At 63.3% G+C, this 20,496-nt stretch overlaps 1 protein-coding gene across 2 annotated transcripts; it reads right to left on the bottom strand.

The window, feature by feature from the left end:
* Positions 1 to 209: 209 nt before the first annotated feature.
* Positions 210 to 20,309, bottom strand: ARID3A (AT-rich interaction domain 3A). Of its 2 annotated transcripts, XM_084220943.1 has the most exons (9): positions 20,182 to 20,309; positions 16,898 to 17,833; positions 16,062 to 16,377; positions 4,999 to 5,071; positions 3,758 to 3,941; positions 3,333 to 3,580; positions 2,730 to 3,026; positions 2,565 to 2,651; positions 210 to 2,481 (listed from the first exon to the last, which is right to left on the bottom strand). In XM_084220943.1, the coding sequence occupies exons 2-9, from the start codon at positions 17,311 to 17,313 to the stop codon at positions 2,285 to 2,287; spliced, it is 1,818 nt and encodes a 605-aa protein (XP_084077069.1). In that variant the 5' UTR covers positions 17,314 to 17,833; positions 20,182 to 20,309; the 3' UTR covers positions 210 to 2,284. The 2 variants fall into 2 exon arrangements, with proteins under 2 accessions (XP_084077069.1, XP_084077068.1); XM_084220942.1 differs by having other exon boundaries at positions 2,565 to 3,026.
* Between the last annotated feature and the right edge of the window lie 187 nt (positions 20,310 to 20,496).

Below are 20,496 nucleotides of genomic sequence, written 5' to 3'. Positions count from 1 at the left end.
CAGGGATACCCCAAATCCATAAGGAAATCCTATGGACACCTCACAGCACCCCTGACCCTCCCTCCCAGGGCAAGAAACCCCAAACAACGCAACTTTTTTTTTTTTTTTTTAATATTTCTTCACTTTACAGGGTTACAATTGTCTTAAATATTCTGACGTTTAAATACAATCTGTATAATAATGTTATTATAAAATGTAAACTTTCAGTGTTTTTTATTTTCTCTTTTTTTTTTTTAATTTTTTAATTTTTTTTTTTTAATAATAATCAAAAAGTCTCAATACCTGAATGTTTTGCAAAACTGAAATCTTTCACCGGGGCCTGGGTGCGCCCGAGGCCGCCGCGCTCAGAGGTAGAATGTGGTTTATTTTTTTATTCCTTTTTTTTCTTTTTTTTTGTCTTTTGTGGTTTTTTTTCTTTTCTCATTTTCCTTTTTTACCTGAGTTAAGATATGCAACGCTGGGGGGGAGGGGGGCGGCTGCAGCTGGGGCCGCTCCTTTAGTTCAATTTTCTTTCCAAAACCCCCCCCAAAAAAACTGATTTAGGCTCTTTTTTATTATTTTTAAATCGATATGCAAAAAAGAAAAATAAAGTGGAAAGTCACCCGCTCTCAAAAACAAAAATAAAGGGAGGGGCAGGGAAAGGAGGGAAAAAAATTAAAATAAAAAACCCAAAACAACCCAAAATAGTGACTGTACAATGCAAAAAATCACTAAGAACATCTAAGCCTGCCCTGGGCATGAAAATTCCCCTCTGGAATTTCTCCTTACGGGGAGCTGGGCTGGACCCCAACAGCAGCAGGAGCTGGACGGACCCTCCCAGGCCCCCCCAAAAAAGGGTCCATGGAGCCACCAAGACCCCCCCCCCAAACAGAGCCACCAAGGGGATTCCAGCACGGAAAAAAAAACCCCAAACCCGGCTGAAAACAACCAAAAAAACAGCTGGAAAAAAAACCCCAAATCCCCTGAGATCGCCACTTCCCCGAGTGAAATTAAAAATAAAGGTTGGGGGCACCTGGGGAAGGGGGAAAAACCCTGTGCTCCAGGTGGGAACCTGAGAATGGAGATACCGAGGGGGGCGAGGGGGTTTCGGTATCGGCTTGGATTGTGTCTCACGCAGATGTGGGTGAATATTTTTCTTTTTTTCTTTTTGGGGGGGGTGGGGAGGAGGAGGAGGGAAATATTGAAAAGAAACTGAGATTTGTGAGGTTTAAAAATAAATGCTCAGGTCCTTCGGGTTGTCCGTGAGCTCTGGAGCGTCCTGCAGCTCCGAGCATCCCCATCCTCTGGATCCTGTTTGGTTTTGGAGGAAATAAGCCCAAAGTGGCTTTTAACAGTAGTTTTATGCAGGGGGAGGAATAAAAATTAGGATTTGCCGGTGGGGGAAGGAGCAGAGCTGGACCCAACCACCGATAAGGAGAGGAGAAAGGAGATTCCAACTTTTTTCCAAGCTCCCATTTTCCCTGATGAAGACTAATATATATCATTTGCATGTTAAAAGATTGATTTTTTTTTCTTTTTTTAGAGAATAAAATAGAAGCTATTTACAACAAAACAATCGAAAACAACCTCTTAAAATCCTGCAGAGAGTGGAGTTCCCAAAACAAAGGAGGGAAAAGGATGGAAATGAATAAAATATCTCCCTATTTCCAATTTTTTTTTTTAGGATTTTTGGTTTGGTTTTTTTTTTTTTTTTTATCCTTTAGAATTCCGGGGGGTTTCGCTAGAGCTCGCGTCGGCAGGCGTCCGTGCGTCTGTCTGGAGGTAACACGAGTTAAAAAATAACAATAATTATAATAATAATAATAATAAATGTACAGTGCAAAGTGTGATGTGAGTGAGGTAAACGGTCCCGGAGCGGCGCAGCCGGACAGCCGGCGGCTCCGACAAAACCCCCCGGGCTAAAGCTTTTCTGCCTGGAAAAGGAAAATCCAACAACACGAGAACAAGGGCAGGGTCCATCGAGAGCCTGAGACGACCCCGGAGAAACCCTGGCAAGACCTCAGGGGAGACCCTTGGTGAGATCCCGGTGAGACCCAGGCGAGATCTCAATGAAACCCTGGTGAGATCCCAGTGAGACCCAGGCGAGATCTCAATGAAACCCTGGTGAGATCCCGGTGAAATCCTGTTGAGACCCCAAAGGGATCCTGGCAAAACCTCAGGCGAGACCCCAGAGAGACCCTGGCAAAACCTCGGGCAAGACCCCAGGGAGACCCCAGAAGAGCCCGGAGAGCCCCGGTGCGACCCCGTCCCCCCACGGGCGCCGGTGCCCCGAGGCTCGGGGGCGTTAAGGCGAAGCGCTGTTGGAGGTAGAGCTGGGGGGCACGGCCAGGCCGGCCGGGGTGGGGGGCACGTTCCCACCGCCGCTCCCCACCCCGCTGCCGCCGCTGCTCCGGCTGCTGCCGCCGTTGCCTTTGCTGTAGGCAGAGGAGGAGGAGGAGGAAGAGGAGGAGGAAGGGCCGGGCGTCTGGGCGAACAGCACACCTGGGGAGAGAGCAAAGCTGAGCCGCGGGTGCTGTGAGACGGGGTGGAGGGCGGCGGGAGCGTGGCCCAGGGCAGCCCCTCACCTGTGTAGACGATGCCGTTGATCTCCACGGACATGCTGATGCTGTTGGTGCCGTTGCTGCTGGCGGCAGCGGCGTCCGGGCGGTTCTCTGCCGGGGAGAGCCGCGTTACCGAGCCCGCCGGGGCCGGGAGCTCGGCGGGGGCGGGCGGCCGGGGCCGGCACTGACCTGGCGAGCGTGTGCCCTGGCTGTTGATGCGGATGCTCATGGGCAGCTGGGCCGTCATGGCCAGGAGGTTCTGCTGCAGCGCCCGCTGCATCAGCCGCTGCTGCTCGTCCGTCACCAGCGCCAGCTTCTTCTCCGGGGGCTCCCCCGACTCCAGCTTCTCCCGCAGCTGCTCCAGCGCCGCGGCCTGGGCGGCTGCTGCCACCTGCACCGCGGCCGCCTGCGCCGCCACCACGGGGTGCCCGGCCAGTGACACCGGGAGCCGGCTGGGCATGGAGATGGGGATGGGAGAGTCCTCCTCTGCCGGGGGAGCGGGTGTCAGGGATGGGGGCACGGGGGTGCCACCACCCCAGGGTGTCCCCGTCCCTGGTGCAACAGTTTGGTGCCCTGCTGTCCCTCCAAAGGTCAGAGACGGGTGATTGGAATCAGAACCCCCAGGCTGAGCCCTGGAGCCCAAGGAGGGGACAGGAGCATCATCCCCCTGCCCGCTTCTCCCAGCTCTCCCCGTTATTATTACATCTCCAGGACTTAGCAGGGGGCTCAGCTTGCAACCAGACCATGTGGCAGCCAAACCCTGGAGCAGGCAGACCCCAGAACAATCATTACCTTTCTTGATCTTCTGGCCTGGCGCGATGGCCCCGCCGTTGGTGGCAGATGCCAGCCCCAGCGCTGGCACCGGCAGCTTGGGCGAGGAGAGGAGGCCGTGGGTGCCACCAGGTGAGTAGGCAAAGAGGGAGCCCCCGAAGCCCTGCCGCCGGCCCTCCCGCCGGTTGCTGTCGATGGCCGCCTGCAGCTCGTTGGGGTTGCTCAGCCCACGCTTCTCACACTCGTAGGGGTACAGGTACTTCATGTACCTGCGGCCAGACGGGACACGGGACGGATGGTGAGGGTGACGCAGCGGCTGGGCACCCCTCCCCATGTGCCACCCCATTGCTCCCTCCCCACTGCTCCCACACAGGGCTGTGCTGAGCCTCCATCCCCTGCACCACAAGGACTCGCCCCGCTCCCCTCCCCTCCGAGCCCCCGCTCACTGGGTGCGCAGGGTGAAGGCCGCGCTGGTGATGGAGGTGGGCAGGCTCAGCCCCTTGGTGATCTCCCGCCACAGCTTCTTGTTGATGACCTCCACCAGACCCCCCTTCTCGGTCACCAGCGTGTACAGCATGTACAGGTCCAGCACCTGCTTGGCCATGATGGGGATCCGGTTCACGGGGGTCCCTGGGGAGTGGCGGGAGGAGAGAGCTGCTCTGGGGTGCTGCTTTCTTACCAGAAGTGGGGGCGCAGCTGCTGAGACCCCTGCGGGGCAGCGGAGGGGCTGGGGGGCTCATGCTGCTCCCTTCCCTTCCACTGTCCCCTTCTTCCCCCCGGGCCCTCCCGCTGAGATCAGCCCCGAACAAAGGAAACAGAAACTCGCAGTTTCCAGCCACAGCCCCGTCGTGGCTGAGCCGGTTCCTCGGGCTGAGCCGGCACCCGGCAACGCGAGTTATTTATAACGGGGGCGGCACAATCCGGCTCTGAGGGTCTCCTATCAGCCGGGGGGGGACCTTGTCCCTCCAGCTTGAGGAGGAGGCTGGCAGCACCTGCTCCCTTATCAGGGTCCCCACCCTCTCCCAGCTCTGTGCTGAGGGGGCTCTGGAGGACCCCAATGGATGCAGGTGGGGTGACTCCAGCGGATGGAGGCGGGGGGGACCGCAGGGGACACAGCCAGGGAGATCCCTGGGGGACCCAGCCAGCAGCCCCACCCCCCTGTGCAGGCACACGTGCCTTCCCAGTGCTGTCTGACAAAGGGCTGGAGCCAGCCCTGTGTCAGCACTTCCAGTGCTGTTTTCCACGCAGGAACCAGACCCTCGAGCAGGAGCACGTTTGGCTTTCAGCCCTTCCCACCCCCAACCCCCAGCTGTGGCCTCTCCCCGGGCACAGAGGGGGCAGAGCGAGGGGCTGCAATAACGCAGGCAATGGGCAGAGGGGGCACACAGCCAGGGGTGTTGTGTGGGGAGGGGTTGCAGGTCTGGGTGCGATGGGTGAAGGGAGGGGGACAAGGGGGGGGGGCTGCAGGCTCTGGATCCAGCCCAGCAGGTTTGACCCCTCTGTGCTGAGGGGTTAAAGATTAACCAGCAGCTCAGCCGGAGCCGTGACCTCAGGGCACTAATGAGGGGCAAGGAAACAAGCCCCTGGCCTTGGGAGGGATGTGGGGGGTGCAAAGTGGGTGTGGTGGAGCAGGGTGGGCACAGAGTGGGCACGGGGGCACAGGGTGGGTGTGCAGCGGGGTACTCACCTCGCTTCTGCATGAAGCTGAAGAGGTCATCCAGAAACTCCTTCCTCCGGGGGTCCCCATCCAGCTCGTACAGCTGCATAAGAAGAGAGAGATGCTCAGAAACCCCCTTAACCCGTGTGTCCCCTCACCTGAGACCCCTGGCTTCCACTGCAGCAGCTGTGTGGCTCAAAGGAGACCAAATGGCTTGAGGGTCCCTGCAGGGGTCCAGGGGGGTTCCTGCAGCTTGGGCTGACCTTGTGCCCCACCGTGCCATGCCCTGCCCGTCCTGGTTGTAGCTCAGCTCTGCAATGCCTGTGCTGGGATCATGGCCGGAGTGGCTCCCAGGCTGCCAACACCATGCTTGGCCCCAGCTCCTCCCAGGAACGCTGACCCCGGTTATTTTTAGCACCCACTGCCTGCTCAGCACAGCAACCCTTCAGCGTGCTCCCCTCCACACTTGGGGTGCCACAGAGAGCCACGGCCAGGAGCCAGCGTGTGCCTTGATGTGAACCTGTGTGCCACCGCCCTGCAGGGACATGTCCTGCGCTGGGGGAAGGCAGAGCTGGGCCAGGCTCTGACACGCTGCACCTCAATCACCGGCTCTGCTTGGGGCATCTTCAGCCGGGACCCCCCACCCCGGCAGCCCGGCACATTCCTGCCTGATTTATGGCTCAGGACCGGCCGGTTGGAGCGCCCGGCACGCCGCAGGCACACACCACGCCACGCCATGCGGCCTCTCCCCAAGCCCAGCGCTGTTTCTGCCTGGAGGCTGCTGGATAATCCCCCCCTCCCAACCAGGGAAGGGTGCTGGAGCGAGGGCTGTGGGGGCAGGCGTTGCCCAGACACCACCAGGGTGGCGGCCACAGCTCCGCTTTTCTAAATGACAGCTCTGAACAACTGCCAGGGGGGCTGGGAGGGGCCTATAAATAAATAAATACCCCCCCTAATACACCAGGCACGCACTGTGGGGCCACTGCTGCAGGTCACTGGGTCACCCATGTGCCCACTCCCTCCATGGCTATGCCCTGTGGCACTAGGACTGTGGGCAGGTGGACGGGTGGGCATCCTCCTGGCTTGAGCCCCCTCCTCCTGCAGCCCTGCAGGGAGGATCTGGATCCTGCAGGGCTGGACTCGCCGCCGGCGCCGATCAAAGGGATCAATGGGGCCGCATGATAAGCGGGGCCATAAACCCCCCCAGTTCCCCTGGGAAACTCGTCAGGCTCGACCAGACCCTTGCACACCCCCAGGGCAAGGGCAGGAGCCACCAGCACCACTGGCAGAGACCCTCAAAGCCCCTCTCCCACCCCAGCAAGGGGTCTGGTGTGGGAGTGCCATGGGGGGAACGAGCCATGGCACAGCAGCAATGCTGTGATTTTTGGGGTTGAGCTACTTGTGCCAGCTGAGGGATGTTGGGCTGGTGCCAATCCAGCCTCCCCCGTTTCCTTGAGCAGCTCCAAAAGCCACACACAGAGAAAGGGTTTCCCCAGCGCCCAGTCCTACAGGGTGCAGAGCCATCCTGGGGAAGCACTGAACACGCTGGTTCATCCACTGCCAAGACCCTTGGGGTCATGATCCACCCCCCCCTCCCCAGACTCAGTCCCGAGGGGAATGGACGCGTTTAAGAGGATGAAAGAAAATTAACCGTCAGCTGAGGAGAGTGTGGCCGGCCAGGACAGGGGGATTAGTGGCCGCGGCGGGCGGCTGCCCCGACTGCCGGCCTTCCACCAGCCCCGGTGGTCCCATGCCAAGCTCAGCTGGCTACAGCCACTCTCACCCCTGCCCAACTGGGATGAAGCCATGTGGGTCCCCAGGGATGGTGGGCAGAGGGATCCCCGTTCTTGCCCGGTGACCTCACAGCCCTGCCGGCACACCCGCCACGGCTGCCGGGCAAAGGATGTTGCACAAGCTGCTGCTGGCGGTTACCAGCCAGACTCCGACAGCTTCGCTGCACTTGGCAGCTGCTCACTGACCACTGCAGTGACAAGCAGAGAAACAGGCTCCCCTTGGGACCCCCCAAACCCTGGTTTAGCTCTGCCACTGCCAGCAGAACCAACTGCCAGCGATAGGCACCTGCCCAAGGTGCTCATCCGGCAGCACTGTGGGACGAGGACATGCCCAGCCATGGCTGGGACGTGCCTGGTGTGCACCGTGGTGTGTGACAGAGCGCATTTGCCAAGCTGCCCCTGTTCCCCCTCGACCCCGAGCACAGGCAGGACACGGAAGGGGACAGAGACGAGTGACTCCCAGCTGCCCCTCGCAGGATTTCCTTGCATTGACGCCATCCGTAGCCAACGGCAAAGCAGCCGGCGCCCCAAGAGCCCCAACGGCAGCGCAGGACAGCTGGGACAGCGGGGCTCAGAATGCAAATTGGGGAACAGAAACGTTCTGGTTTTGGCAGCATGCGAAACCCAGTGCGCAGCTGAGCTTGGCACCGGCCGGCGGCTGCTGGCACTGCTGCACCGAAATCAGCAGGTGCTGAGTCTTGTGCCTGCTTGGTGCTGATCCCTGCCCCGTGCCTGTGCCCTGCTTCCTGCTCTCAGCCCTGGTTTCTGCTCAGCTCAAGGCCAGTTCCTTGCCTCGGTGCTCAGTGCAAAGGTACCGGCGCGCAGGAGCCGCAGGCAAGGCCGCCCGGTGCCACAGAGTCAATACATTTTTGTTTCGTAATTAGGAAGCTGGAAACGACTTAATCCATAACGCATCTGCCCCAGGAATATCCTCTTACCGTGGGGTCCCCACGGCAGGGTGTGGTGGCAGGGGACACTGCAGCACAGCCACCCCAGCCTGGCTGGGGGGAACAGATGCCCCCCACCTCCCTGAGAGTCCCCTGGGCTGGGGGATGTGACTCCACGCACCCAGTGCTCCCAGTGCTGACCCACCCCAGGGTGAATGCTTGATGCCAGAGGCACGGGGTGGCTCTGGCCACAGTGTCCAGCCCACCTGGCCGCAGCGCAGCCCCCTCGGCCCCGGCCCCCGGCCGGCTGAGGACACGGAGCCAGATGGCCGTTGCCAGCAGATCCATAATTAAGTGGAGGAGGAATTAGGCAGGCGGTGGGCGGGTGGCCCTGACCCCGGCCCAGCGCCCCGGCAGGATGCCGGCCCGGCGTTTGGTGTGGATGACCGGATTAATGTTTCAAACCAGATTACAGGAAAATCCCAACCCGCTGGCTTTCAAAGGGCAGGCGGGAGGCGGCCCCTTGGCAATGCCAGGAATGCGGGAGAGCCCTCGGCACGGGCTAGGTGCATGTCGGAGAGGGGGGTCCGAACCCTCCCAAACCTCCCCTGAGTTGGGGCAATTACAAGCAGGAGGGGAAGCACCATTTCACAAGGCTCATGCTGGTGCCAGGCAAATCCCCCCTTCAGCAGGAATCCCTTGTCTGCTCCATGAGGCGTCATGGAGGAGTCCGTGTCTCTGCATCCCGCGTCCGAGTTAAAAACACCTCCCCTTCCCCCCCCCCCCCGCCTCTCGGTTCCGGGTTTTCAGGCCTCGGGGATTAATTTTCAAGTTTCTTTTCCATTGCCAGGAAGTGGCAGCACTCTCGGTTTTCCTCCTTCTCTCCAAAACCGGTTTGGGACGTGCACACCGTGACGTGAGCCGGGACTGGGGACAAGACCCAAGGGCCACTGCAGCAGCAATGGGGGCTGGTGGCAGCCTCCACCTTCCAGGGGCTAAACTCCCCCAAATTCCTGTATTTAAGGAAAAAACACAACGCAGGCAGTGGCAGGGAGAGCTCGTCCTGTCTCGGCAGGTAGCAGGACCAGCGGTGACAGGCTTGAGGGGCTACTTTTCTCCTTTTCTTTCTTTCCTTCCTTCCTCTGGCAGCCCCCGGGGATGCATCCCTTTGTCCCGTGGACAGCGAGGGGCCACGCTGGGCTGGGGAAGAGCCCGCACTAACGAGTTCTTTAACGAAGAATAAACACATTTATGGCGCGTTTCCCGTCCCACTCCCAGCCCATACACAGCCCCCGGCCTCTGGCAGGCCGGGACCCGCAGTGGGGTCGGAGAGGGCACTTATTCAGAATAAGAAAGTCATTTGTAAAAACCAGAGCCAAGGATTGACGAGAGCCCCGGGCCGCGGCGTTTCGGAGGCGCTGGGGATGTGATTTCCCGTAAGGCCATGGCTGACTCAGGGCTGGGGGTGCCCACAGCAGCAGGCCCTCTCCAGGCACAGCCCCCCCGGCCTGGGGTGCAGGGTTTGCTGGGGCCAATCCCTCCCGGTGAAGGGCAAAGGGAGCGTCCAGCCCCGGAGCAGATTCCTACGCAGATAAAGCGCTCGGCTTAGGTACAGGTCACCCCTGGCTGTCCCCATCCCTAATCCCCTGCGAGCCCCCCAGGGCACAACCCCCCGTGGGAAGGGGCTGCTGGGGGCAGGGAGGTGTGCGCCCCTTCCCCAAAATGTCCCGACACTTTGCTCGTGGGGGATGTGCTGGCTGGAGCCTCGCCCACATGGCCAGGGCCGGCGGTGACTCCACTGACCGGCCCGGCGGGATTCCTGCCGCCGGAGCATGGCCGGGCTGGGGGGCCGCTTCCGCGGGGGCAGCTGGGGAGGGGGCCCGGGAGCTTCCCGTCGGCACCATTGTTCACACCAGTTCCCAGCATTGTCCCCTCTTCAGGGGACACGGCCCGACCGCAGGTGCCTCTTTGCACCAGTGCCTCCTCCTCGGGCTGGGGCACCCGGTGGGCACAGCATCCATCGGTGACAAACCCAATCTCGACCCATCGGGAGTCTGGGGGTCCCCGAGACCACCCGATGCCCACCTCCTCCCCACACAAGCTGGGGGAAGGAATCATGTGGGTGACCCTGGGGGTACGCGGGCGGTGTCACGGCCCGGCGGGTGTCACGGCACGGCGGGTGTCCCCGAGCGGCGGAGGGGACGCTGAATGGGCGAATTAGTCACCGTTTAACCTCGCTGACCCCCCATTGTCCGTGCACTGTCGGCCGCCCTCCCCAGCACGGCCGTGCCCAGCCAGCCGGCAGCTCCAAGCATCCCAAGATCCGTGTCCCTGATCCCACTGGGCTGACACTGGCTCCCGGGATGCCTGTGCCACTGCTGTTTGCTCCCAGCATCCCGGGATCCGTGTCCCTGATCCCCCCCCTGGCTGACAGCAGCTCCCGGGACGGCTGAGCCGCCGCTGTTCGCTCCCTTCCCGCAGAGGAGGAAGCGATTCCTGCTGCCGTGGCGTTTCCAATGGCAGCTCGCTGCTGGGCGGCAGCGAGCCAGGCTCTGGCTGGAATCAAAACTGGTTCCGTGTCTGAGTGCGGACGTGTGGCACAGGCTGGTGAGGGGTCACGGAGAACTGGGGTGTTGGGGCTGTTTCCTTGGCTGGCTGGATGGGAGCCAGCCCGGCAGCTCTCCCGGCCCTGGCTGTGGGCGTGCTGGTGCATGCCCTTGACACATGCTTGCTATCACACCGGACCTTGTACAAATATTAATCCAGCGGAGTCAGGCGCTGTTGAGAAAGCTCGTCCGAGGAAGGACAGCAGGCTAGCTCCTGCCACCAGGCAGACCCATGGAGGGCAGCTGAGAACGAGCTCAGCAGTGCTAAACTGGGGAAATGTGGCCAGAGCAGCCAACTCAAACTCTTGGGGCACCTGGTGAGCCCCCAGCTTGGGCTGTCCCTCCTGTGTGACTCCCAAACCTCCCAGGGTGAAGCCCCTGAGGGCGGGAGACCCAAGACCCTCATTCAGGACCTGACCCGGGTGAGGTGGCAGCAGCAGCAGCAAGGCCTGGAAGCCAAGACGGGGGTTTAAATTCCACCATATGTAAATGATCGTCTTAGAAGGGGATCGCGGTAAGCCCCGGCAGATGAGTCACCGGGGCTTCCACCGCCCGCTGGGATTTGGCTAATTGCAAATCTGTTCCTGAAATGCGAGGTCCTGCACCTCTGCCCTCCGTCAGCACCACGGAGGGGGTCCCTGGGGTCCCGTGGGCAGGGCCAGGGTGCATGCAACGCCTGGGAACCCCACAGCAGAGCCGCTGGAGGAGCTGGAAGGGGTCCAGCAGCCACAGATGGGGTTGACAGGAGCCAGCTGTGGGCTGTCAGCCCCGGGAACCATCACCGCTGAGCTGCTCTAGCAGTGTTGAAACCTCATGGTTTTCCACATTGAGAGGAGGGGGGTGGTGGTGGGCACTGTGATGGCACCACAGCGACAGACCCTATCCCACCGTGGCACCTGAGCGGGTGGCAGTGTGGGACAGCATGTCCCAGGTGTTTGAATCTCCAAAATCAGGCACTGGTGCCCAATTTGGAGGCTCCACAGAGGATGTGGGCAGGTGGGGAAACAGGCAGGAGGTGAAGCCCTTTGCTGAAGGGGTTTAGGGCTGGTACCTGCCTGGGTGCTCCCACTGCCACCTGTACCAGGGTGAGACCCTGAGCCAGCTGCTGTGGGGGGACAGGGAAGCCCTTTCCCAAAGGACTGTTGCCACAGAAGCGACACGGCCACACCCTCCCGTGGGACACAGGAGGAGCAGGGGACTCTCCTCAGGGGTGAGCCCAGGCCTGCAGCAGCCCCAGTGCCAGGTGGATTATCCCGAGCTCCAGCCAGAGCGGGAACCCAGGCACAGGCAGATTAAGTGACCGATGGGAAGGGTCAGGGAGCGGGTCAGGAGCTGAGCCAGGAGCTGCACCCTGAGCCCCCAGTCTGGCTGCCCCAGGGGCTCCGAGCAGGGCCCCCCAGCCCCAAACAACCCCCACCCTGGCCCCTGATTGCAGCACGTCCGGCTGGGCCCTGGGACCAGCTGCCATTTCTCCTGTGGTTTGGGCCAGAAATAGGGCGATGGAGCAACGCTGCCCTTGCCCAATGCTGCAGTGGGGGCGGGGGGCTCTGCTGACAAAGGCCCTGCTCCCTGCACTGCTCTTTTCTTTTTTTTTTTCCCTTTTAAATAAACCCTGTTAGTTCAGCTGTGCTGAGAGGGGAGGCGGCCGCCACCTCCGCAGCCCTTGAGTCAGCCCGGGGGGCTGGGGCGTGGAGGGAACAGGGCTCTGGGAGGGCCAGGGGTGGGGGAAATGAGGCTCTGGGGGGATGGTCGAGGCATGGGGGAAATGGGGCTTTGGGGGGACACAAGCAGGTGATGCCCTGGCTTTGGGGAGCCAGCCCAGTCCCGAGACAAGGGGTGATGGGGGCACGGTCTAGCTGGGTGAAGACACTGGCTGAGCACCTCGAGCAGAAAGGATGTGTCCCCTGTCCCTCAACCTCATTAATCATCCTGGGTCTTGTTTGGAGAAATGGCTTCACGAGTGCTCGGATGCCGGGACCAGCACCTGTGAGCACCCAGGCGTCTGGCTGGGGGAGGCACTCGGCGGCTAAGCTGCTCTCGCCGAGAAGTCCCTGACCTCTGGCCAGGGATCTGGTGGGATTACAGCCCCGGGAATGCTCCCTGAGCTCTATGAGCCAATTACTGCGCCGGATCCCCGGCTGGGAGCACCCCTGGCAGTGCTGCAGGGTGAGAAGGGCCGAGTGTGGGGTGAGTGGGGAACACGCTGCCCTTTTCCTGGGAGGGGTACACTGGTGACTCCCCCACTGCCCCCAAAGTCCTGTTCTGCTCAGATCCCCTCTTGCCTGCGTTATCTGCTGCTGGCCTGGCCCGGCACTGCAATCACCTCCCCAGCACAGCAGCACCCAACCGGGGGCCCCAGGGCACTCCCCCTTATCTGGGAGCCAAACTGCCTCTGGGTGGGGGGCAGTGGCCCCCGGCTGTGTGATGACACTCGGGTCCCCCTTCCCGGCGCAGGGGCCCCCTCGCCCTCCCTGGGGGCGGCTCATCCGCTCGGCTGGCTAATGCAATAAAGCTCTAATCAATATTTTAAAGAAAGTAAATGGACCCTCCCGCCCTCGTTAAGAGGCCACGGGGCCCCTGCTCAGGCCCCACGCCCCCAGCTGGCTTTGGGTTTTGAAAAGGAGAATAATCCACGGGAGAAAGGGGTTCAGAGGGGATCCCCCACGCCTTAACCAGCTCCTGGGGATTCAGAGGAGGTACAGGCTGTCTGCTCCTCCAGACTCTCCTGGAAAATCCCAGTTCCACCAGCCATGTGCACAGGGCTGGTCTGGGCGGAGGGGGGTCCGGTTTCACCCACCCCCGCAGCCCTGCCGAGGTCGCTGAGTTGCTTTCGGTTTATTTTTCCCCCAGCACTGCACTTTGAAACGCTGTATCTCGGGGTGCGCTGCACCACCCGAGATAAGGGCTGAGGTTTTCGCGCCTGTGTGCCACCGGCACGGCTCAGATGTCCCCAATACAAGAAACCCTTTGCCTCACTAAAGCACCCCCCGAAACCCCCCGGCTGGCACAGCCTCCCACTGGCACTGTGATGACTTCTTAAATCCTTCCTGAAGCAGAAATGGGGTGTTAAACGTCAGCCTGAGGCAGCCACTTCAGGACACCCCAAAAGGGAGCACCCGAAATGGAGAACCCCAGAGGGAGAGTGGTAGCTGCTGAAGCCAGATGAACACAGGGAGATGGATTCCTCGAGCTCCTGCAATGCGGGACGGGGTACTGGCATGCAGGGTGCCTGTGCCTGAGGGAGCACCAGCAGCACAGCAAACTCCAAAAGAAGAGGCTGGAAACTCCAGCTCCAGGGGCTCCCACTCCTCCCACTCCCGGTATTAGCAAGGAGAAGTAATAACAATAATGAAACAGAAAGATCAGAGCAGGGATCTTGGGGGGCAGCAGCAGCAGAGCCCCCACAGCGCTGGGGTACAGAACTCCGAGCACTTTTACCCCCAACAGCCCTTTGCTGGCAGCAGCTTGCTGGATTTTTAGCCATTTCCCATGGGGAGCCTCTTCCCACCCAGAAAATGCCCCTTTGCCCCCCACCCCGAGGAGCCACGGTGCCCTGGGCAACCGCTGCCCCCGAGTTCCCAGTGTCGCTGGGGGCTCCTTTGTTCTGCTGCCCGCGCCGGCAGCGCCCGGGTCAGGCTGAGCTGACCTCTGCCTGTGCAGTAGCCGTCCCTGGGGACGGGGAGGTGCCACGCGCCGGCTCCCTAACCTCCCTCACCTCCATAACTCTTCCTCACGCCCTCCCCTTCCTCCTCCCTTGAACTGGGCCCCATCCTCCTGCCTCCGGCCCCCCACGGCTCAGCCGAGCACCAGTTCACAGGAATCTGTCCCAGATGGGTCAATAAAACCTGGCAGTGGAGGATGGGGGTAGCCCCTGGCTGCCAGGGTTTGGGTGTGGAGACAGGCACGGGGGCTTGGATGGCAGCACCGCCCTGTGAGGATGGCATGCTCAAGGATGCCGGTGGCACCAGCACAACCAGAGCTGAATCCAAACTGGATCTGAACTCCCAGCAGGGAGAGCTGGACAGCCTGGGAAGTTAAAGGTTGGTGGGAGAGCAGGGATGCTGCCGGTACTGAGGAACTCCTTGACAAAAATAAAAAGCAACCCCAAAAGAGCCCATCCCTCACAGAGCAGGCAGGCAGAACACACAGCACAACATCCCTGCTGGCTCACCCGCACGCGGACCCTGCTGTGCTCCGGCAAACCGGAGCTACCGGGGTTCCCCCTAAGGCGCCTCCACCGCAGCGAGGAGCGGGGATGGGGTACGGCATCCCCTGCCCCGTGCTGCCCTCGCTGTTTACATTCCTGCTGCTCCTTCCCAGGCCGCGCCAGCTGGGCTGGGATGGAGCCCGGCGGCACGCGCTGGAGGCCGGCCAGGAGGAGCTCCCGGCCAGCACCGGCTGCGCCAGCAACCCCCTGGCCCCGGTCCAGGGGCCGCGATCCAAGCGCGGTCGCACGGGCTGACGTGCCGGGGAAAGCCTCTCCGGGCCCAGCAGTTGCCTCTGCTCCTCCGCCCACGGAGGCTTTCCAACCCCCTCCGGCTGCTTCCACCATTCACCACCCAGCCGGGATCTTCCCAGGGACCCCAGGAAGGGACATGGAGGGAGAGGGGGGAGCAGGGGAAGCGCTGGGAACGGGGCTGGTGTTCCCAAGCGCTGTGGCTGTGATAGGAGAGCTGGCAGAGGCTATGACCTGGGCCACGGCACTGACACGCTGACGAACAGGAAGATCAGAGTTGCGGTATTGAAAAGCCTTTTCACAGCTATGAGTTCACGGCCCTGGCCCCTCGCTCGCCGGCGGCAGGAAGCACAAGAGAGAGAAACCACAAGAAGAACAGGTAGCCTGGGTGCAGTACCACGAGGGATGCGCAGGGCAGGAGCATCCCTGCATCCCTCCATCCCCACAGCCAGGCAGCACCAGTAGTGCTCCCTCTGTTCTGAGCCTGCCCACATCCACATATGCCTGCAGATCCTCGCAGCCCCTTCCCCCATTTCGGAAGGGATGTGACAGCCTCCTGAAAGTGAAGGGGCAGAGGTGGTCGCATCCCTCCTGAAAGGCCACCATGCCCTGGCCGCTCCATCTGGGTCCCATCTGCTGCTGCTGGTCCTGCCCCTTCCCCCAGCCCCAAACTCCGATGTATTTAAACACACATCAAAGGTGCCGGGCAGCCCCTAGGGAGCCCTGGCTGCAGCAGTTTTCTTCTGTCAGTGAGAGTGGACTGCAGCCAGCTCTGGCACCGGGAGAGTGGGAAATGTGCTGGCCTCATTGCCTGGGGAAGGCAAGGAAAGGGGCAGCCAGGTGCTTTCTCCCTGGTTTATGGCAGCAGCAGGGGTGCAGCTCTGCCCCCCACCATGGGGCCAGAGTTGGCCTGCCAGGCATCAGATCTGTAGTGATGGTGATGGGAGACAGACAGGTGCCCATGGAAAATGGCTTGGGGAGAGTGGAGAAGAGGAAAACCAAGAGATCCATCAGATTTATAAATCTGGAGTGATTTTTTCAAAACTTCCAGCAAGAATCCTCCTAGATCCCTGTGGCAAACCCAAATGCACTACCCGCCTGTACCAGAACAACCCGGACACAGGATCGACTCAGAGTCACCCAACCAGGGAAGGGGTGAAACTGAGCCCAGCACTAAAACCTCAGAGAAATCCCACGCATTCCTAATGACAACAGCAGCTGGATTTGAGGAGAACACTGCCGGAGGCGGCGCTGCCAGAGGCATCTCCCCACGCTCTGAGGACACAGGGGTGTGCAGGAGCAGGGAGAGGGATGGCACGGCAGGGACACGCGCGTCTCGGTGGGCACGTACCTGCTTGAACTGCTCCTCGTAGGTCCAGTCGCCGTGGTCAGGTGCTGGTGGTGGGGGCTGAGTGTGGCCCAGGCCGGGGGGCAGCCGCTCCTGCCCCCCTGGCAGCCGTGGGGGCTCCCCCCGGTAGTGCTGGGGTGCTGGGGGCTTGCGGAGCAGCAGGGATCCCGCACCCGCTCGCACCGCCTCTGCTGAGCTGAGCCCCTCCTCTCCAATGTCTTCTTCTTCCTCGTAGTCTTCCTCTTCCTCCTCCTCTTCTTCTTCCTCTTCCTCCTCACCCAGGTCCTCTTCAAAGTCATCTTCATCCCATTTGCCCTTTCTGGAGCCGGGAGGAGAGGAGAGGTTTGGTCCCTCGCTGGTTCCCAAGGCCCATCCCTCTCTCCTGCCTGCCCCAGCTGCGGGGTTGGGACCACCCACCCAGCACACAGTGGAGTCCCGGTACAGCCCATTGGTGGGGGCAGCTCTGTGGGGCACAGCCAGCCACCCAGCATCCCGGGAGCAGCTCCGTCATGGATCTCTCCTCTGCCAGATGGCTCCTGGCCTGGCCCTGCCCTGAGAAGACGCACACTGGAGGCAGCCGAGGGTCCTGCATAATTTAACACCAGCCTGGGGTCCTCTGTCCCAGCCCCACGTGGCTGCTGGGCAGAGATGGGATGTTGTGCCAACCCAGCATGAGGAATCGCCACCACAGAGCCAAGCCACTTCTCTCAGCACCTCCTGCTCTGAAATATCCCAACAGCTCTAATCCAAGCCACAGGATCCCCACAGCCTGCCCAGCAGCCTTGTGCCACTTCTCTGCCCCTTCCCCAAACCCACGAGAGCTGCCCGAGTACACTCACAGGTCCTCCTCCTCCTCGGAGCCCATCTCCTGCTGGTACCTGCCGCCATCTTCCTCCTCCTCTCCGCGCTCCTCCTCTTCCTCCTCCTCGGAGGCCTGGCTCTCATCCGACAGCCCCGGGCTGGGCGAGTGGCTGAGGCCGGCGGCGGCCGCCCGCATGGCAGCCAGGGCGGCCATCTGTGCCCGCTGGATGTGCGCGCTCTCGGGCTCCGCTCCCTCCTCCGAGGGCGCCGGGGCTGCATCCTGCCCACGGCCCCGGCTGCCGGCAGGGGGCTGCCCCGGGGGCTGCGAGGGCTGCCCCGGGGGGGACGTGCAGCGAGGCCCCGGCTGCTGCTCCTGCTGCCGCGCTTCCAGCGCCTGCTGCAGCCGCGCGCGCTGCTGCCGCTGCAGGTTCTCCATCACCGCCTGCAGCTTCATGGCTCTGCCGGCAGGCGGGGGGTCCCCGGGGGGGCGGGGGGCGATGCACCCGGGGGGCAGTGCCCGGGGGGCAGCGCCCGGCAGGCTGCCGCGCTCCAGCGGGGCTGGGGGCCAAAGCTGGGCAGCGCCGGGGGGAGGCAGCCCTGGAGGGGGCTGCCGGGCGGTGAGGGCAGTGCCGTCGGGGTGTCAGGGCAGGAATTGACACCGGGTTAGGAAAGAAGGACGTGGCCCTTGACCCCTCTCAGGCTTGGTCCGATGTCTCCTTGGCCTAAGGGCTACGGTGTGTCGCAGGCTTGGTGCTGCCCGTTGGGATTGGGGTGCTGCTGTTGTCGGGGGGAGTATCCCAGGCAGGCTCCAAAACTCCTCCTCAGGCTCAGCAGGCAGCAGCTGGAGCACGGCACATCACCCTTTCCCTCGCAGACCTGGCACTTTCTGGGGGTGGCAGCCTAAGGGTCCCCTGCTCACAGTCGGTGTCCCTAATCCTCAGCTGGGTCAGTGTCCAGCAGGCGTCGGCGCAAACCTGTGGGAGAAGCAGACCAGAGGGTCAATGGAGCTGTGGGCAGGAGCTGGTGAGCAGGAAGGAGTTAAAGACAGCGCAGGAGCCTCATTAATCTCGAGCTAATGAGATAGGGCGGCCGGGCCTGCTGCTGGAGGGGGAAGGGGCCTGCCGACCCGATAGCCCTGCCCGGCCCTGCAGGCAGCGGATACCGGTGGACCCACGCCCGCAGATAACAGGCCCTGGGGAGGGACATCCACCGGGGACATCCCCACAGGGGACAAGACACATCCCCACCAGGGACATACCGCATGGAGAGCACTGGGCTCATCGTGATGGGGCAGCACTGGGGTCTGTGCTGCACAGTGGAGGGGCCCCAAAGCACCCCGGGGCAGATCCCAAGGGATGGATAGGCAGAGCCTTGAAACCCTGGCAAACAGGCTCAACCAAGCAGCCCCAGAGCCCCCTTGCTCCCCTTCCCTGGGGGGCCTCCAAGGCAATGTGAGGCTGCAAACAGCTCATCTGTGCTTTGCCCCACTGGAAAACACCGAGGGGATTACAGCTTGGCCCCGCAGAACCCCCATACCCCAGCTGGATCCCTTCTAGCACTGTGCTCCCAAGCCCCGGTGTGGCCAGCCAGTTCGCAGCTGTGACCTCGCCTGCACTGAAGGAGCTCACAGCAGCACCGCGGTGGTGCCGCGTACGGGCAAAGCTGCTTCAGCTGCCCGGGGGCACACAGGGCAGGACCCTCACGGGGACTGACCGTGGGGCCGGACCCAGGGGCTGCGGGGCCAGGACAGCCGGCGGTGCACAGGGGCCGGCAGCTACAACCCGATCCCGCGCATTCTGGAAAGAGGAACCTGCTGCCAGTGTGGGCCGGGGCCGCGGACGGTCGGGCGGGAGCCGCTTCCCCCACGCCTCGCCGCGGTTGCATCCGCTCCCGGCCCGGCCCGGCTCGGCTCACGCCATGGACGGACACGTCGCCACCGTCACGGCAAACTCAGCAGCCACCGCCTCCACCGGGAGCCAGCAGAGGCGAGGCACAAGCGGACCAGCAGTGGCCGTGCCTCAGTTTCCTCTCCTCCACTCCGATCGGCGCCGTGTGGCCGCCACGGAGGAGAGGTCGCGGCAGGGACGCTCCCCGCCCCGGAGCCGCCGCTCACCGGCCGCGCTCCTGCCCTGCACCGCACCTGAACGCCGTCCCCAGCGCCATCCACGAGCGAACCGGAGCCGGACCGAGCCGGGCACGTGCTCCTGGCCGCCGCCGTGGCTCTGCCTGGCCGCGACTCCCCCGGTGACACGGTGCCAGCACCAGGCGTGGAGCCGCCTCCCCGAGCACCGCGGGCCGTGGCCGCGCCGGAGCCACGCTGCCACTTCTCCACAGGGAAGCCCGAGTGGCGAGGCCACAGCCAGGGCTCCGTGGCACCCCGGGCCGGCGGCCACGGTGACCTTGAGCCGTGCCCCTTTGTCCCTCCGGCCGCTCGGGACCACGGGGCCCGGTGCGTCCCCGCCGTGGGGCGGTGACGGGGGTCCCGCGAGGGATTCGAGGCGGCGTCACCCGCGTCCCCGGGGCAGGTGCTCGGGAGCGACAGCGGCTAAAAATAGGCAGCGGGGGTGTGACGGAAGGCCCTTTGTGCCACCGACACCGGGGCTGGGCTGGCCGCGGCCGGACACCCCCAGGCGGGCTGCCGGCAATGCCGGGAAGGGCTCCGGGGGTGTCGTGGAGGCTGAGTGAGGAAGAGGAGGAGAAGAACGGGGTGGGTGCCCGGTGGGTGCCGTCCCCGGGGACGGACAGGGCTGGGCACCCCAGGGGAACAGGAGTCCCATCCCCAAAACTGAGCCCGGCCCCGCTCCCGGCGGCACGTGGCACCGGCGGCCCTCAGAAGGACTGGGCACGGAGGCGGCGGGGCCCCAATGGGCCCCGGTCCCGCGAACGGGGGGGAACGGCCGCCCCCGCCACGGAGAGGCGAGCCTGGGTCGGCCCGGCCTGGCCCCTCCGCCGTCCGGACCCCGGGAGACCGCGGGCCCGGGGGGGAATAGGGCGGGGCCAAGGGGCTCTGCCCGGCCCGGACAGCAGCGCCCGGGGAGAACGGAGAGTCAAGGCCGGGAACGACCGCGGCGGAGGAACCCCAGCTCCGCGTGGGGGAGGCGGCCGGTAACCGGCCGCGGGGGGAGGGGGGGCCGCGCTCCCGCCCAGCACCGGCAGCGGAGGGCCCAGCCCACCTCGGAAAGGCGGCCGGTTCTGGGCTCCGGTCCGCGGCCTCGGTCCCGCCCAGCCCCCGACTCCCGGTCCCGGCTACGGCCGCGACGGAGGTCCCGTTCTCGGTGCCGATCCCATCGGCGGGAGCGGTGCGGCGGCGCGTCCCCCTTACCCGGTGCAGGCCGTGCGCCGCGAAGCCGCATAGCAGCCGCGGCCGCCCGGGGTCGGGCTCGGCGGGGCCGGTGCGCGCGGGGCCCGCGGCGCTGCTCTCCCCGCGGGCGGGCGGGCGGCGGGCGGGCGGCGGGACCCGGCCCCGCCCCGCGCTGCCCCGCCCCGCGCCGCCATTGGCCCACCGCGCCCGGAGCGCCACGCCCCTCCCCGCCCCGCGCTGTCATTGGTCTGTCGCTCCCGGAGCGCCCCGCCCCTCGCCGCCATTGGTCGGCATGCAAATGTTGCGCGCGGCGGGGCGGCGGGGCCGGGCGGGGGC

Source organism: Fringilla coelebs (genome assembly GCF_963513975.1).
Source record: "Fringilla coelebs genome assembly, chromosome: 24".
NCBI lineage: Eukaryota > Metazoa > Chordata > Aves > Passeriformes > Fringillidae > Fringilla > Fringilla coelebs.
The sequence above is the reverse complement of the archived record's forward strand: the minus strand, read 5'-3'. Positions and strand labels throughout refer to the sequence as shown.